Below are 18,794 nucleotides of genomic sequence, written 5' to 3'. Positions count from 1 at the left end.
CGACTAATGGTAAATTAATATTGTATTTTCGACACACCAGACCCTAAATAGAATACTTACTGTAGTATAAATTAATGTTCGTCTCTACGCGACATAATCTCCCTCAACGCCTAATCCCTCAGTATTTTCTACTAAAATCACTAAACTGTATCTCATGCGTAAATATGTTAAAAGTACGCTATTTTCTTCGTCATCGTCACCAATATACAAGATTTAATAATATTTTTAGACAGCCTTTTATCCAACGAAGTCCCATCTATTTTTAAAGGATAAAAGCGCATATGAGCTAATCTCACGACTTCGGCAAATAAGGGTCAGTGTTCTGTGAATTTTTAATACCGGGTGATTTTTTTAATTTCTGATCCAGTCACCCAAGAATTTGTTGACAAAACAGATTCAGCCGAAAAGTAGGTCGTTGCAAAAATGACAACAAAGCACAATTTAGATTATATTAAAACGCGAGATTATCACAACACAAGTTATATGTATTATATATAAAGGTGTTGGTTAATCCTACCTCCAGCAGCTGAAGTCGGTCAGCACATTTGTGTCGCAATAGTTTCTAGGGACAATGATGACGAAGGACGAATACAAGAACAAGGGCAGAAGAAAGACTTTTCACAAGCATCCAAAATACCTTTTTAAGCAAAAAGGAGATACCGAAACAAATAAACACGCGAATCTTTAAAGGAGTAGTAACATATGTAGAACAACAACGTAAAATCAAAGGAAAACGTTACAAAGCGAAATTTCTTAAAAAAAATATAGAAATTTGAAAACTAAATCGATTTAGACCACAATAGAGGAGGGAGAATTGAGGTGGGCAGGACACGTCATGTGAATGTGGGATAGCAAAACATCAATCATCTCTGAAATATGAAAAATATCATGATCCTATACTTGTGAATTATCAATGCACTCATAGTTTTTAGAATTTATTTTATTGATTAAATAAATAACGGCTCACTCCTTTTTCCCGAAAATTTGGGAATATAGTACTGCATATTATTAGTATTACGCTGCATCTATAAATATTGATATATGTTCTTGGTGATGACGTCATTAAAAAAATTGTAATCTTAAAACTCACTTAAAACAAACCCCTAGCACGCTTCTTTACCTTTACTATAACATTACATACATGTCTTTATTTTAACTTTACGAGAGTTATCATAAAAAAATTAAATTGGCAGAATCAGTACTATAATTTTTCTAAAAAGCTGGATCTATTATACTGTGCTTTATAGGCGAAGAAAGTTCTGTCGAAATAACCTTCGATTTTTTTTATTTTGTTGTCTTTAAAAAAATTTTATAGTTTATTATTTATGGCACTTGATTTGTTTGATTGTACTTCAGGGACGAAGGAAAATTTGTACAAAAATTCTTACACCAATTTTTAAAGACAGCTTTAATTGTCTCAGTAATACACCACCTAAAGATTTCAGAAATAAAATTATTATTATTTCATATCTCGGCAATGACAAGGTATTTTTTATTTAAAGAATAAATTGGCATAAAACACAAATTCAACCCATTGTAAAAACAAAATGTATTGCAGTTGGTTTCGTGTTTAGAAAATCTTCAAAAACATGGCTATAATTTTATCAATTTTAAAACTTAAATATCTTAAACATTAAAAAACACTGCATTTTTACGTTTATTGTTAATTGTCTTAACAAATATCTTGAAACGACGTTTTCAAATGTTTTATTTGAATGAGTATACCTAAAAAATAGAAAGTATTTAGTTAAGTTCGAATTGTAATTAAGCAACCCTCAAAACAAACAACTAATCTCAAATAAATTTTTGCCCACAGCTGACTCTGTCAGCGGTTACTTATTGGCTCGGGGCGTAAAATATTCTTCAAGTTTTTTGCAGTTACACTTTTTCATATATAGAATGCCACAGGCAGGGATCTTTCTAGAAAAGTTTCAATTTCACGAGAGATTTATGAAGCTCTGAAGCGGTCTGACCTACGCAACCGTTTGTATTCGTAACTTGAAGCGACAACTAACAAGTACAAAACACATTAGAGATTGCAGCTTCCAATTTTTCTCTTATCTTGTACAGAACAAAGTTTTTAAAGCAAAACCCGCTTGCTTGCAATGTTAATCAAGATAATGGCTTCTTCATTATTTCTTAATGAATTTTTTTAATAGGCCGAAGCTCTCTGCTTTGTTGTTCTTCGATCGCCTTCCTTTGATAGGTACCTAACGAAAAAACGCCCTAAGGGATTTTGTTCTCCTCTTTGTAAACATTTATTTTCCCGTCACTAAACATTTTATTTCATTAGTAAGAATTACGGCGCTGACTCTGACGACTTCTCAGTGTACATACATTTTAGTGCCCATTATTTTTTCTCAAACGCTAACACAGATTAAGTTAGAAGGGTTTTTAATTTTTTTGAATAATAATAATATCTATAATAAATTAACCGTTTTCAGTAAAGCCTAATTTTACAAACCAAACATTACAAATCCAGTTAAACATGTCTTTTTTGTAGAATAACCAGTTCATATTCGTTTTCTATAACTTAAAACTAAGATTTTAGTTTGCCAAAGAATACATTTTATGAAATCCCTATAGCTCTTTTTAAATGTAAAAATTATGTAATCCACTACAAAAAACTGTTAAACTGAACTAACTCTTATTTGCTATATTTTGATGGACACTATGAAATACATCTTTTCTGAAACAAAAATGAGCATATAATACTAACTTAATGCATTGATCACGAACCGTATCTAAGTGTTATTAGAATCAGAGCCGAGCTCTATTATAACTTGATGTAAATGTAAAAAAATTGGTAAATATAAGATTGTTTATATATAACTTCCGCTGTCCCTGAAATATAGTCTATAAGTGTGGGTTTTTAAACTAGAGGTAAAGCAGTATATCACTTTGAATAGGTAGAATGTAATACGTACTAGTAAAAGCAGTAATAAATTCCCAGAATTTCAGGACTATGAGATAAAAATAAATTGGTTCATTCGTTAATTTTTCGAAATATTCATAGGTACTCAAAATTTCACACCAACTCCAGTAATTTAACAGATTATCTATCTAATAAAAAGAACAACAGACGACAGACGGAAATGGGTAGCCTACTTCCTCATAACAATCATGAAAAGTCGAAAAAACATGAAATTAGCCATTCACTAAAAGGACTTTATTACAATACTTTCCTAGTTAACTCAGGAGGTCAAATGATTTCGGAGGCTTGCACGGTCGAAATCAATACGCGATCGTTTTCCAGGTTGGAATCGTGTTAATTGAGTTTTTGGGCTCAACGTTTCGCACACTTTCGTAAGTGGCATCTTCAGGAGCAGGGTTAAGAATAAGGCAAAAGAGCACGGTAACTCAGTATGTCAACCATACCTGAAGCGAAACTCTTTTTGAACTCAGGAGGTCAAAATTGGTCGATTCTATATTTTAGTGGTCCTCCATAAAGTTACCATTGCAATGGTCAAAATTATGTACATAAGTAACTAAGATATAACCCACAATATTTTCGGATATAATTTTTATGTTCACAATAATTTAGATTAACATTTTGATCGAATGAAACTAAAATTTATTATGTGCTGTTCCAAAACATTGTACAGTAAAAACTTTAGATAGTGTGGCATACAAATAATCAGGATCAATATACAGAGAGAATTGCTTAGACCCGAGATTCGATTTTCGTGACGAAGCGGATGATACAACTTAAAGAGTTGGAGTCTGATCACAGGATTAGAGTGGCAGCTTTAAGAAGGATCGAGAACGTAATTTAATGCACCTCTTGAAGTAATTAAGCTTCTTACGCGAAAACTTTGTTGCCAGAAAAACTTCATAAAACGGAGATATTATACTTGGAAAAAATCCTTTTTAACCTCAACAATAAAAAAATATTAAAATTGAATTCTGTGGATCCAGCGCATTTTAGAATCTAGGGAAATGTGGCCGCTTTAAGATCGATATAAAAAAATATCTTCCAAAATAACCATACAAATAATACAAAACGTGTCAGTATATGTGTGAATAATTAAAACAAGTTAGGAATAAACAAACTAATTCTTTATTAATATTATTCTACGTTACACGTATAACTTCCCGCCGCCTTTCAACTAATGCCAAATAGTGATTTGTTAATGCTGATAATCTATTAATCTGTCAAGCTTATTAAAGATTTAAGTTAATACTTCTGCGTCAAGAAATGTATTGGTTATCAATTTTTCATTGAATTTATTACCTCACTAGCAGTAATGTATCATTTTTACTTGCCATTCTTAATAATAATAAATTTTACCTTCCTCATATTGTTAATTAATTTTACAGATATTAATTTTTCCAAAGGTGAAAATATAATTTAAAAATTTTATTATTTTAGTATTCAATCTTGGAAGTACTAATTTACACTAATAAGTATTTCAAAATCTTTAACCAGTAAACTGCATTTAATAAGAAATTGAATACATACATAAATATGGCAACAAGTCCTAGTACACGCAAAAATGCGCCTAATGAATTTGATTGTATTTATGGACAGTATGTTCTCAATTGCAAGGTACATAGCACTACATATCTATGCATAAGTTTTATTTCCTTTCTTTATTGTTAATTTTAATTTCCCAACCGTAAGTTAGAGATAAATGTTGTAATAGGGTCTGTCTAACCTCTGTCATCTTCTTTCTGTCGATGAGATTTTATAGTAAGTATCCACATTTTTTAAAAAAATCAAAACCGTATAACCACACTTTACAATTTAGTTTTGAAATTGCGAAACCGAATGCTCTAAAATCTTGCAAACGTTTTAATAAATAATAATAATATAAAACGTAAATAGTTAATCAAAATTTATCCGTTTAAGGCCCCCTAAAAATTGATGTTATTGTATAATTTTGCCGAATAAATGTTATTTATATTTTATATATTTAATACTCCTGCAGATGTGGTTTATGAATTCGTCCTAATTTTTTACCAGGGACTGAACGACAAAACCGAATGCCATAAAATCTCACAAACGTTTTAAGGTTATTTGTATTAAGAGCGTATACTTGTGGTTTATCAGTGCATTCATGCTTTATAGAACTGCTTATACAAGATGACTCAAAAAAATTAATGAATGAGGCGATATATTTAATTACAAATCCTATTTTCCCGACAATTTGAGGACACTACTGATTATTAATAGTATTACGCTTACACCTACACCTATTCATTGATATACGTGTCCTTGCTAAAATGTTGACAACGTCATCACAAAAATTTGTTATGGAATAACTCCCGTGAAACATACGCATTGCATGATTTTTTAGTTGTACTTTAACGGTCTACACATCTATAATATATTTTAAATTATAGCGGCTATCATAAAAAAATAAAAGTCGCAAAATCAAAATTTATAATTTTTCAAAGAAGCTGAATTTTTTAACTGTACTTCAGGGACGGAGAAAGTTCAATCTGATACTTTTATTAAACCAGTTTTTATAACAAAAGTTGATAGTTTCTGCTATGTTTTTTTTATAGAGATTGCATCAACAAAACTAGCAACAATAAAACAAGTAAAATGGATTGCAGTCTTTTTTTATAAACATACTGTACCTCTACCCTAAGACAGATTTCGTTAATACTAAAATAAAACGCATACTAGGCTATCTTTTACACATTTCGGAAGACCCACAATTATTTAGCTCGAAGGACCAACGTGAATGAATGTTGATTAAAGATGAAAATTTGTTTCTTGATTTATTTTATTATTCACAAGTATGACACTGTTTAACTTACACGTGGTTACACAGATCAGGAGTTTTATAGACTACTACTGACAGAAACTAAATCTAAAGTGGTTGGGGGTGGTCTTCACCTCTACTGCACTTTCTCGTATACAAAAAGGCAAAAAGGTTAACACATACCTTTGCTTATCTATATTCCTATAACGGGTAAAACTAGAATAATAATAAGTAATTAGTATTTTCGCATCGGTATTTCAAAAATTAAACCTGGTGCTACCACCTAAGAAGAGAGCAATCAAAGCATGCCAAATACTCGAGTGTTCTGTATAAAGACAGTAAGTTTTATGTTGTGACTCAAAAACAGAGTAGCCTATATACTTAGTTGAAAATTATTTTAGTTTATTATGCTTTTTTTCTAGCTCAATAATGAACGAGATATGAACATTGATTATTTTGGAACTAACAATGAGCCTATAAACAAATACGAGTATGTTAAGAATCTAGTTCGAACTACAGAGATTAAATATATATATATATATGTACCTATATAACAATGTAGTGTCAATCCGAAAAATATGAATCGCATTAGATAAAAAAGTTAAGGAATATAAACTGACTTAACCACCTGCACAATTAAAACGTCTTTACTTATGATTACGTTTTAAAAAGGAACATTAAATTCGAAAAGCGTATGACCCTGTCTACTCGGCGTTTTCATCTAAACTTTCATTTTTTTTTTCAGGTGATCACCAGTCAGTTACCGGTTGGCTGTAGTTGCCCGAATCCCTCGGCTCTAAAGCCAACAAGACCAAAAAAAAAATCCTGATTGTTATACCTACAATGCTGAATTAATTTTACAGGGATGGGATATTATTCAATGACGCAAAATCAGTTTCAAGCGTCAGCTTACCCAACACCTGTTACTAGAGATTGTGGTTGACTTTAAAGTAAATATTAATACCGTAATAATAATAACTCTGACAGCCTTCCCAAAAATGTTCATTATAGTTGTAAATTAATCCGGGAGTATTTGTCGTAATGCTTTCGCGAAAGTTTTTTCGAACCAATATTTTCTGTAGTTGTGTTACAAGAATTAATCAGATTTTTAATTTTTTAACCTGCAATGTGTCATCTGAAAGTACAGATGTGTTGTCACTACTTAAACAATGACTCGCATTTTCTGAATTGCCAGAATTGGCAATTTAACTATCTTGGCCACAGGAAACCATATGTATTCGTAAGTCCCTTTCACATTTTTTATTTTATTTATTTTATTTTATTCGGAACTGGTGTACTTCCAACGCTGCTTCTTGTTGAATGGTATACCTAAGTAATTTTTTTTCGCGGAATCTTATCGCTGCACTGCACCTGTTGTTAATAGTGTCACATTGTACCTTGCTATTTTACTAAAGTTTATTAACACAGCAATTTTACTAGACATAAACGAGTCATCATACAAACATAAAATCTGAAGAATCAAATTTTATCATTTATCTAAGAAACTAAACTTCCTGCTTTAGAGTGAGGTAGCTTCCGTCTAATTAGCATTTTTTTTAGAAATTTTTTTCACTTTAAATAACTCAATGAATTCAGATGAATAAACTAAAGCACATTTTATTGTATTTTATTTTTATCACCATTTTCTGAATTCCAAAATTTTAAGTCACTGATTTTAATTCCTGATTTGTTTTTAAAATTTGAAAATACAGTTTATGACACTTCCATGAAAATCATCAATCTTTAACAACTGTAAAAATAAGTGGCTATGGATACACAAGTCTCAAACATATTGAATCCTCGATGTTATTCAAATGTAATAAAATATTTTGTATGGTTGTATACCAAGTTATAATAATAATAATAATAATAATGAAGGAATCATAATAAATAGTAAACCTATAACGATGTTTGAACTTATAATAGACTGGTTAAATAACTCCATATCAACATTTATAAATTTTAAAATAAGTATCTACTATAGGGCAAAAACTGTAAACCACAACATTTTAAATGACGGAAGTGATCAAAATCAAGTTCGTTGTACGAGTAAATATGTTTTAATACTGTTCTACCTGTCTTTGATCAGAACCCAATTCTCTCAAGGAATTAAAAGGTTGGTTTGGGGACACAGTTCGACTATGCCCAATCTACTGTACCACTTTATTATTCTCATTTGCCAATTAGCAATATGTGTTTTTTAAAATATCTAAACTTCCCATTCCAAATCCATATGTGAAAATTAGAAGATATCACTCGAATATCGCTAATAAAATAACTAAAAATTTAAGAATTTATAGGACGAACTTTTTTCTATAATAATTGGAATAGCACAGAAATTACACTATTCAAGTACTTTACAACCAAAGCTTAAATACCATGATATCAACGTTTCTATAATACAGAAGTTAGCATATGATAATAATAAAGCATTCACTTTGAATGTGAAAGATCTCGGGTTGAATCCCCGGGATCATTTCAACAGAATTTATCAGTTATCATATATGAGTAATATGTTTATCCATTATCTTTCCCTTATGATTACTGTAACACTGAATACAGCAAAATCAATGCATTTACACCGGTCAAATTTTAACGAAATCGTGTTTAAAAAAATATTATATAAATTTTTTGTAAATTTCTGACATACTTCTTGTGCCTCACAAACTTAATAAGTTGTGTGTAGATAACTGTACAGATTTGTTTTCTTATCACGAGGTAATAGAAAATAACCTTGTTCAATACACTTTTGTTTGAAATTAGGGATGTCCGTTTAACAGCTGTACAAAGTGATAAAATCTCCTTTGGACTCTGCCTAAATTGATTTGAATGAGAGATGTTGTGAAGAGTAGATAAACTCTATACCTACTTTTAATAGTGGCAAAAAATTTGTAATTGATTAAAATTGCTTAGTATCAGAAGGCAAAAAGTAACAGTTTTCGAAAAGAGCTGCATAGTTTTCATTAAATTACGCAGATTTGATGAAAAATATTACTGTCTACTGATAACTATTGGGAATCAAAGTACATGCAAAACCTAGGATCCCAAAATACTTAAAAAAAAAACAAGCAGAACAAGCAAAATCACCAAAAAATTTAAAAAATGACTATCAGTGACTCATAAAGACTGAAATTGAATATTTTCAATGATGGTCCCCAAGCACCCAAAATCGAGAAGTTTTAGGCAGTGTGCAAGGAAAACCACAGAGAGAAAAAAATCCATTCAAAAATAAAACTAAAATTAAAAGGATTTAAAAAGATATTTCACAAATTATGACAAAATTTCCCGAAAATTTAGGAAGAAAGAGAGAGTATTGACAGTATTTGGAAAAACTTCTGACTATAGTTAAGTTGATGCTATTAATAAATCTGGTTAGTTTTTTTAACAGCTGTCTTAATACTTTCTAATTGTACCTTATTCTTAACCATTTCATTAAAAAATTATATTTTCAAATGTACAGCTATTAACCGGACATCCCAATCATTATCATATGCTAGTTTTTGACACATTGATTTAACCCTGACGACAACCATAAAATATAAGGTTGGCTAAGTTATAATAATATAATCGAAAATGAAACTAGAGTTTCAAAAATGGCTGAAATTTGCTTAAAAATGTGCCTGTTATCAAAAATATCAAGTATAAAAGTTATATTCAAGAGAGTCTTCGTGAAAGATGGGGGAAATTATGTCAAATCAACGTTGATTGATAGACAGTATTGATGTCAAATACTAAAACCCTTGATTAAAACCATGTCACGTCAAACATCAGATTCCTGGAAATGGAAATATCGATTGTAAAATGTTTACACCATCTAACTTAGATTTTACCTACAATTAAGTAAAGTAACCTCATTTGACATACACCTGTTAAAACTTTTATGACTTAAGCGGCTTAAGCTAAACCACCCTTATAAGTAGAGATCGGATTTTATGAAATTTGCATATCCGTCATTTTTTGCATATAAGTCTTGATATTTAATATGTGAACCAATCATGTTAATTAAAAATGAATACAGGTATAAAAAAATTGCATATTTGCATATGTTTGCCTTCTGCTGCATATTTCACGTAACGGGTGCATATCTTACATTTTTATCAATTTTTGTGCTAATTCGAAAAAAAAATGATTGTCATTCTATCGGCATTTATCGAAAAAGACCAAATTTCACGATTCATATTGCAAATATTGTCCTGAGCTTCAAATAACTAGGAAAGGTTTGGGTTTTATGGTAGTTTGGAGAAACCACCAGGCAAATTCGCGCCCTAATTACTTTTGGAAATACGTTCATTCCCAATATTTTTGTTCGTTACTTCAGTGTATTAATGGTATGTTTTGTGGTAGTCGAAGGGACGTTAGCTTATTATTTTCCATCGTGAGTTTGCATTGAAAGCATTTAAAGAGATACAGGTGTGTCAATATGCCGAAGATGGCTCAAATTAATTTGTGGATTAAACCTTTTCCTGAACTTATTCTTCAAGAAGAAACTGTGTTTTGTCGCGCCTGATCTAAACCGGTAAGTATTTTTACATCTGTGGACGTAGTACGCAGTTTTGCTATTTACAAATACATACTTTAGAATCACCGGAAAAACTTTTTGTTATAATATTTCGAAAAATATTTAAAAATATATTGTTACCAAAATAGTAATTAAATAGCCGATTACTACTATTTTTTAATTTGTTCTGTTTATATTTATTTTTTAGTATAAGAATATTATCATTAAAAATGTGATTTATGTGTTAGTGAGATGTAATTAAACACTTTACAATTTTTTGTAATAAAACGTAAGCTCGGGAAACCTGTTTTTGTAATTTGTAAGTAAATTTAGTTCGCTTATTAAGCTTTTTTTTTATTTTTAGAGCATATGCAACTGCATATCTCTGCATATATTAAGAAAGCTACTGCATATTTGTATAAATTTGGTGCATATCATATGATCATATTTCCCAAAATTTTGCTGCATATTTTCCGCTCTCTACTTAGAAGTCAAACTGGCTATTGTATTACTTAACTCAGTTCACAGCTACATTATGCCAACAATGAACATCTTGCGGTTCGGGTCCACAAAGATTACAATAGCCAGTTTGACTTATAAGGGTGATTTGACTTAAGCCGCTTAAGTCATAAAAGTTTTAACAGGTGTATGTCAAATGAGGTTTGTGTACATCTTATCCTCCCACCATCTGCTACAATACATATCACTGAATTTAGTGATAATGAATAAGCTTTTAAAAATTTTAGATCAAAAGACGCAGATTTGAGATTCACTAGAAAAAATACGTTTTCCCCCTATGTTCTAGGTCTTTGCCATTTCTACTGAAACACCACTTATTGATTGGAAATTGGGCAACGTTCACATTCAGACTAGTAATTTTTCTAGAGAGCTCTTACCAATGTTAGATGTCAAAGATGTCATATTTATCAAAAACATTTAAAAAAGCAGTAATTGTCTTTTTGTTTGAAAATAGAACAAAATGGAAAAAACGAGTAATTCTGAGTGCTGATGAGATCAAAAAAAGCTATAAAGTTTTATCATATAAACTCACCACACCACATACCAACCAATGTGATCTATAAAAGAACAATAATTTGTGTTGAAACTTCATAAATCTTTTCCATAAGTTAAACAAGTTTCTTTTTCAAATTTCGAAAAATTTACAAGTTTTTTGTTTTCTCAATTCCTTCTTTAATTTTATTATTACTTGAGTTTTAAGCTCTTCAAATTCTTGGAATTTTGAAGAAAAAACCTACCTTATCCCACATAATACATTTTCCTTTTTCAGATATCTGTTATTAGTAATTACTGACTACAGCATTAAAAAAACATAGTATAAAAAACAAGGCAGGAAGTGTTAACATGTGACAAATGATATCCCAACGCCTACTCTGAGTGATTTTTCAATGGAACACCCGTTATTTGTAATAATACGATACAGTTGAGACTAAATCCACTGAAATGAGTAGCCATTTAGAATCTCCCACAAATTTAAATGTATTTAGGCGAAGATTTAAATAAAATAATAATTTAAGAGCACCGCCCTCTGCTAAATATTTAAATCGACTTTATCTAAAATTCTCATACGCCTTAAAACAAAAGGTCAACTCCAGTGAGTTGACGGTATAATTAGAGTGAAATGTTATTCTTAATTACCATTTGAATGGACTTTTAAATTACAACTGTTCTCGTGCAAATTTTCAGGTCCTTTTCAAATTATCCGAAATAGCAAGCTTTTACTCAACATGTGTCTGCCAACGCTCCGGGTATTTGCGTGATCGGTTTGACAGTGATCTAGAGCATCCACTGACCGTAATGGAGATGTATCTGCCAAAAAGTAAAGGATGTGAAAAGTCCTTTTAAATGTGCTACTTTATTGGGAGCATTCCCAAGAAGGTACTTTGTATCATCTTTACTACTCCACCTTCTGAATTTTTTAACTGTTACTCAACTCTAGCGCGTCCACATCCCTAATGTAAAAGAGTAAGAAAAGCAAAGAAACAATAGTTTAACGTCGAACGGTAAAATTCGCTGCTTGTTATTAATAATAAATGAAAAACGAATACTGACTGGTTAAAAATTCACTAGTACCCGTTTTGAAATTGCGCTTGTTCTGAAAACAATGTTCTTTGCATGCATTAAAAGCATCATTAAAATTTTATCAACACGCTATTACTTTTTGTGTTTTTATTGGAGAGTTAAACGCATTAAACTTCTGACAAACACAACTTTGTGAAACTTTTCAAAGTTTATTCGGTTATATCAACAAATCAAACCTCTCTTAATCTCGAAAATTTCAATTCTCAAATCAACCCCAAGTTAAAACAAATCTTCAAATTCAAACACCATTCATTAATTTGTGCAAACTTACTGCTTGTTACGATGGCGACTGATTTCCACTTCATGTTGAGCACAACTCTCGCAAATCCTTTAGTTATTGTTGGAATAGAAGGGCTGAGTCTTAAATCTTGAGTTATATCGATTTCCTTTGGACTCTGGAAATAATGGAACAAAATTAGAAAGTCAGGAAGTCATAAAAAATTAATGTATATACCTTCGGGCAGTTCCATGTCACTAATGTAGTATTATAAAAACTTGAAATAAAATGGGCAGGTGAACAGAGTTCTGTTTTAAAAGACCCTAAAACAGGTCCGTTACTTGTTGATAATATGTGCAGCAGCTTGGAAGGGTCCTCGCAAACATCTGAAACAAAAACACCCTCAGAACACAGTTAGAATGATAAAGATGCTGCGAAATGCCCCAAAAATATATTTTTATTCATCGCAAACAACGGAAGGTTAGTTAATTTATTATTTTTTTTTTATAAAAAGGTAATTTAAGTAGTATTTATAAAACACTGCAACACGTTCTGACATTTGTTAGAATTTCAGTATTTGTTATTGAAAAAATAAGAGAATAGATGTTATACAAATTTCAGTAATTCAAAAATAGTACCTCCAACAGTAAAAATTTGACTAAAATATTGAATACTATACAACGTTAATTATGTATCATAAAATACAATAAATATAACAGTGAAATAACGTGTCGTTTAAAATCCTAGTAATAATATAAATTTTAACGTGTTTTAATAAATGCGTTAATTTACAAGTCAGTTCAGTGGAAGGAAACGTCATGTCTTTTGAAGGTTCATCCAATTCAAATCAGGACTGAGAATCTGCATCACCTCGACAACGACAATGAGAACCGACATCCCAGAACCAATTTTATAATGTTTCTAAGTAGAATCTGTGTCTGTTTTCTTTTTTATAATTTGTTTTTATAAAAGTAGAGGCTCCTAAGTCACTGATCCTTCAATTAAAATGAAGCACTGTGGAATTAAAATTGCACTCTAATTACTCAACTCGTATTTGATCTTTCTAGGAAACAGAAAGGAAGATAAACAAAGAAATTATTTCAAAACGTTAATTTAAAGAGTGAAAAGACTTGTAATTGGTAGAATACTGGGCACAGTAAATACTAAAATGAATTCGCTTATTTTCATTAGACTGCGCACGTTCATACCTACAATTTATTATATTGAAAGCAACTATATGCGGTTAATCGAGTAAACATATTATGAATTACGAACTTAGAACAGTTTCATATTTCCATGCAGATTGTGTTTGTTTAACATCATATACGACATCATAGACGTAATATCGATTGATTACTCTGTTACCATATCTGTTTACATTCTTTTCATAGCTGCTATCTAAATTGGTATTACCTTTAGCGCACTAACCGATTCCATAATGCTGTAAAGATACCATAACATTATGTCATTATCATATCATATTTCATAGTAAATACATGTCATTTAAGAGGAAAGCAAACCATTATTTTTTTATTAATAATATAAAATATTACACATTAAAGTTGAACTATTTGTCCCTCATGTTGAATAAAATTAAATAAATTTGTACATCGTTGAGCATATTTAATTGACAGCTGTGTTTTATTTAAAACCGCGAAAACCTCGTATTGATGGAAATTTGTGGCTCGGGATTTGCTAAATGCAAATAAACACCAGGGCGTGTGACTGCGCATTACTATTAAAACAATTAGGAGAGATCAATAACTATTTGTTAATAGTTATTGTTTGTTGACAATATACAAAAAATATTAAAACATTTTATGGTTAAATTATTCAAGTTATAACTATATTGGAACGTAGAAGGAGTCAGAAGAGAGTTGAATAGGTATAATATTAATCAAACTTATCCAGAAACAAAGTTATAGTTATTGACAAAAAGAATTCAGTTAATTATTATCGCAGTTTCTAATAAATTGAAAATATCGAATTATTTTTGATCTAGGTCTTAACAACTAAAAAATAAAAAAGAATACAAAATCAGCATAACTATTTTTTCAACTTTAGCGCTGCAAAAAAACTATTAAAGACAAAAGCGTCAATTAGGTTAATAAATGAAAATTTAAGATATGGCGAACACTGTTCTGTGGAACTGTTGCAAATTCTCATTTGCAGGAAAAATACCGCTAATGCCCTGACTTTTATTAAAACCCGTATAAACTCTGGAGAAAATTTAACCGCCTTCTCTCAATAATACAGTAGTGCGATCACACAAAGAAAGTAGGTCGTTTCGCAGGGATGGAGAAAATTTCAGTTTATTTTGTGATTTTTAGAAATGATAAAATCTACTCCACTAGAGATTTCATAATTTATAAATATATAAAATAAAGTATACTTTGATAGCTCAAGGGGATAAAGTCGGAGGCCTTTTTTATAAGTTCTAAAATGTTTTGCCATAAAAATTTATAGCTTGGGAGTGCGTTGACGTTACTAATATCCGTCCTACAAAGTAAGTAGGTATTTATATGCTGTTTCCTAGAGGTTTCTAGAAATTAAAAATTATTTTACATATTCATGTAGTTTGCATACATATATTCTGGAATGTTAATTTATTTTAACATTCTTTTAAGAAATAATTTGTTTAGGATGTAAATTATATGTACTTTCCAGTTAGTATAAAAATGAAAACATTTATTTTGACTCATGACAAGAACGTCATTCACTTGAGTAGATCCTATTAAATATTATTCCTAATATTTGTTTTTAAACTACACGTTAATTTACAACAATTTTTATTCAGGCATTAATAACACTTTTATCGGAAAATATTGTGCTTACCTGCAAATTAAAACAAATCATTTTATAAAAATCCTAAACGAGAATGAAAACAAAAAAAAATGTTTTGAAACTTAAATTGTATTACTAATCATAGCTAACAGTTTCCTGTTTTAATAAACTTGGCAAGATAATACCACGAACGGAACAATTGTAAGCATAGTAATTTCTTTCTTTTTTTTTTTGTAAAAACAAAGGAATATAGGTTGAAATTCCACTTTCACTCTTGTTCTTTAATCATTATTAAACTTTTGTCAGTTTTACTAAAGATTACTGCTGATGGCAATTTGTCTATAGGACTTAAGGAAACACAGGAAAGTAATCATTTCTTTTTATCTAGGAAACAACTTCTAAGAAAAGCTAATATTTCTTGTACGTTTTTGTGACACATTCTATCTCAAAATAATGACGGAAAGATTTTATAAATAATTAAACACACACATATTTTAGTGAATATGTTTTAATTCAAAAAATAGATTAGCATTTTTTGCGTATGAGTACAGTGTTGCAAATTTTGTACTTATCTGTGGATAATTGTTCCAGAAATTTATATGGATAACACACAATAAGAAAAAGTCAAAGATTATATCATTAAATTACCTTTATCACTACAACATATGCCCCAGTACAAACTTCTGCATTAACGACAAACATAACTTTTCTTAATTGTGTTATTGTGCTTAAATTCCATAAGTGACAACGGCACGTTTAGTTTGTTTTGCCCTAAGCCATTTGATACACAGTATCAAGCTGTTTTACCTGTGAATAAGTGCCATCCATTCACCCACTTCGCTAAAACTAGGTCGAACAGGAATATCATATTTCATTTCCCTGCAGACTAAGATATCTTTGGAGAAAATACGAGTAAATGAAACGTACGTGTATGTATTTTGGCCTAATTAATATTTCTGAAACAAAGATTAATGTAATAACTAGCTCAATTAGCGCCATGTGTCAGACTCATATTTAGATAAAGATAAGAGATAAGTCTTTCATAATTCAAATACCACTAATAGGCCATCGACACAGGTATTTCCAATTTTAGATAGACGAATCCGCAGAGAAATGATTTATGAGTTTCTAAAAGCACCATTAACGCGGTAGTTACTGTAACTAATTGAACAAGTTTCTCTTAACCTACCACTCTCCTCGGACGATACTTTTCTTGATCGATGGTGGCGCTAATTAACTTTAATACCTGCCCTTCCGCCTTACTCAAAACTTATCTGAAAAATTGCTTTTCAACAAATCAGTTTCCCTTATTTCTAGGCACGTTTTACTACACGATTTTATTTATATTTTATGAGATGGCCTCAAAAAGAAAAAGTTTAGTATTATTTCTTCTTAAATCGAAATAAAATTACACGCCTATTTGTCAAGTGTCAGACGGAAGTTAATCGACAATGAAAGAAACGAAATAAATTATGATAATCCGTTATACAGCTGGAAGAATAAAAATGATCGTTTGCCAAAACATATTTTCAGCGTCGTCAACAACACTATTGCATGTAACCCTAAGGAAGCCTAACTATAAAAAATAAAAATAGAGTCGGTTAAATAAATATCCCAAATCTATTTAGGGTGCAAGTAAAGATTTATTCACTGGTAGATTTATAACACATAGGTGTTTCGGACACTGGGTAAACAAATAAATAAATAAATAAATAAATAATAATTAAATAAATAAATAAATATGATATTTATGATTTTAAATATTCTCCTTTAACATCGTTGATGTTGAGGGATACTTCTCTAAAAATGTTAACAGGAAAAAGGAAACATTTTTCTGCCGTAAATTTAAAAAAATATCTAATTTGTTATGAAAATGTTAACGAATATTAGGATCGCTGATTATGTAGAATAATAAAATAAATGTAAATCTCTAAGAAAACCAGACGTTGCGTAATATTAATATTTCCTAGAACTTGCCATTTTTCGAGTCTAAATCCCCCGTTTTTTATCGCCCATTTTAGGGCATATTTTGTTTTTTTTAGCCTAAAATCCCCTCTTCAATAATAACTAAGACTTATAAAGACAGACTTGTTGATTTTCGCGTGAAAAATGTTGCGATTAAACGATGACACTAAATTTTACGAGAACGTTTTCTTTAACTTATTACGTAAAGAATCCAGGTCAGTTGCTTCTTTAATCACCCTTTCATTAACAATTTGATCATTAAAAATGTTTAACTTTCCTAGTCGCTAAAGTATTGCTTTCAACGTCTTAAAGACTAAAAAATTGGTCTAAAGTTGTTTAGACAGAACTTCTGCCCCCTCTGAAACATAATTAATTAAACAATTAAAGTTTTTTGGTAAAATATGTTTTAATTGGATTCTGTTATTATGTTTGTTATAATAACTAACCCCTATAAGTTAAAATAAAAACAGGGGTGCGTTATTGAAGAGGTAAAACAGCATGTGTATGTTTTAAGAAATCAACTTTTTAAACAGGAGAAATATGGACACATACATGTACAAAACCATGCTTTCCTGGAAATTTCAAATGAAATTGAGTTTACAAAATTTCAAATCGATGCCATCTGGTTTTCGGAAGAGATGAACTTCGAAAATAAAACAAATACGTAGAAACTAAATTTTAAGCAACCGAATGCTAATTAACAAAAAGTACATATTAACACATTTTTTGCATTATTATTAGAAGTCTATTAACTTCTGGGGCTGGCAATATAAAGATAATCCAACGTTTCTTACTCCCAGCAGAATTTTCCGCGTCTGTTGATTTTAGTACTTAATATTTGCACATAAAGTTTTATATACTTAATCATTCTTAGTATTATTTCTGTATGTTTTTGATTACCTATTAGAACAATAAAAAACTGTAAAAATAGTATTAGTTGCAACAGTTTTTTCTAGTATTATGTATAAAAATCAGAAATGATTCCTTTTTAGGACTAGCTTTTTTATTTTAAACTTCTACAGTCGTAAAAATTTGCCTTAAAATATTTTCTTGCTGGTAAATTTTACAAAACAAATTTTCAGATTACGGTGACCATGCAAATACTCGATCAATAACACAAACCTCAGTCAAACTCGAGTGAAATATTTAAGTAAATACAGTCTCATATTTCATTTGCAGACAGTAGCGTGTCTGTAGATAGAAATAAAAATGCAGAAATATCGTAAAAAGTCACCAACAGTAAAGTTGAAGGTACAATTGTGGTAAATGTAGCGGCAACGCCTCCCATTATATCGTACAACAAAAAAATCTAATCTAAAACCCACAAAGTTTACATAAAAATTGACTTTACTACATTATGATATTTACTTAAAGATATCTATGAGATCGGTTTCTTCAACAAAAGAAAAAATATTAAAACTCGTCATTTTATTTAAATGCTTCAATAAGTCGCCGCAGTAATGCAGATAAATATGTACTGAAAATGCGTGCACATCTTAGTTTTAGGTGTATATAA

At 30.2% G+C, this 18,794-nt stretch overlaps 1 protein-coding gene across 2 annotated transcripts in view; it reads right to left on the bottom strand.

The window, feature by feature from the left end:
* Positions 1–18,794, bottom strand: part of LOC135122534 (retinal guanylyl cyclase 2) — a 217,168-nt gene that overhangs the window by 170,827 nt on the left and 27,547 nt on the right. For both annotated transcript variants that reach the window (XM_064046770.1, XM_064046771.1), the window contains exons 3-4: positions 12,767–12,915; positions 12,584–12,707 (exon numbers count right to left, since the gene is read on the bottom strand). In XM_064046770.1, coding sequence (XP_063902840.1) covers positions 12,584–12,707; positions 12,767–12,915 — 273 coding nt within the window. The remainder of the gene's footprint in view (positions 1–12,583; positions 12,708–12,766; positions 12,916–18,794) is intronic.

This window comes from Zophobas morio, unplaced genomic scaffold (genome assembly GCF_036711695.1).
Source record: "Zophobas morio isolate AGI-343-1 ecotype UQ-CSIRO unplaced genomic scaffold, CSIRO_AGI_Zmor_V1 ptg000005l, whole genome shotgun sequence".
In the NCBI taxonomy this organism is placed as follows: Eukaryota; Metazoa; Arthropoda; class Insecta; order Coleoptera; family Tenebrionidae; genus Zophobas; species Zophobas morio.
The sequence above is the reverse complement of the archived record's forward strand: the minus strand, read 5'-3'. Positions and strand labels throughout refer to the sequence as shown.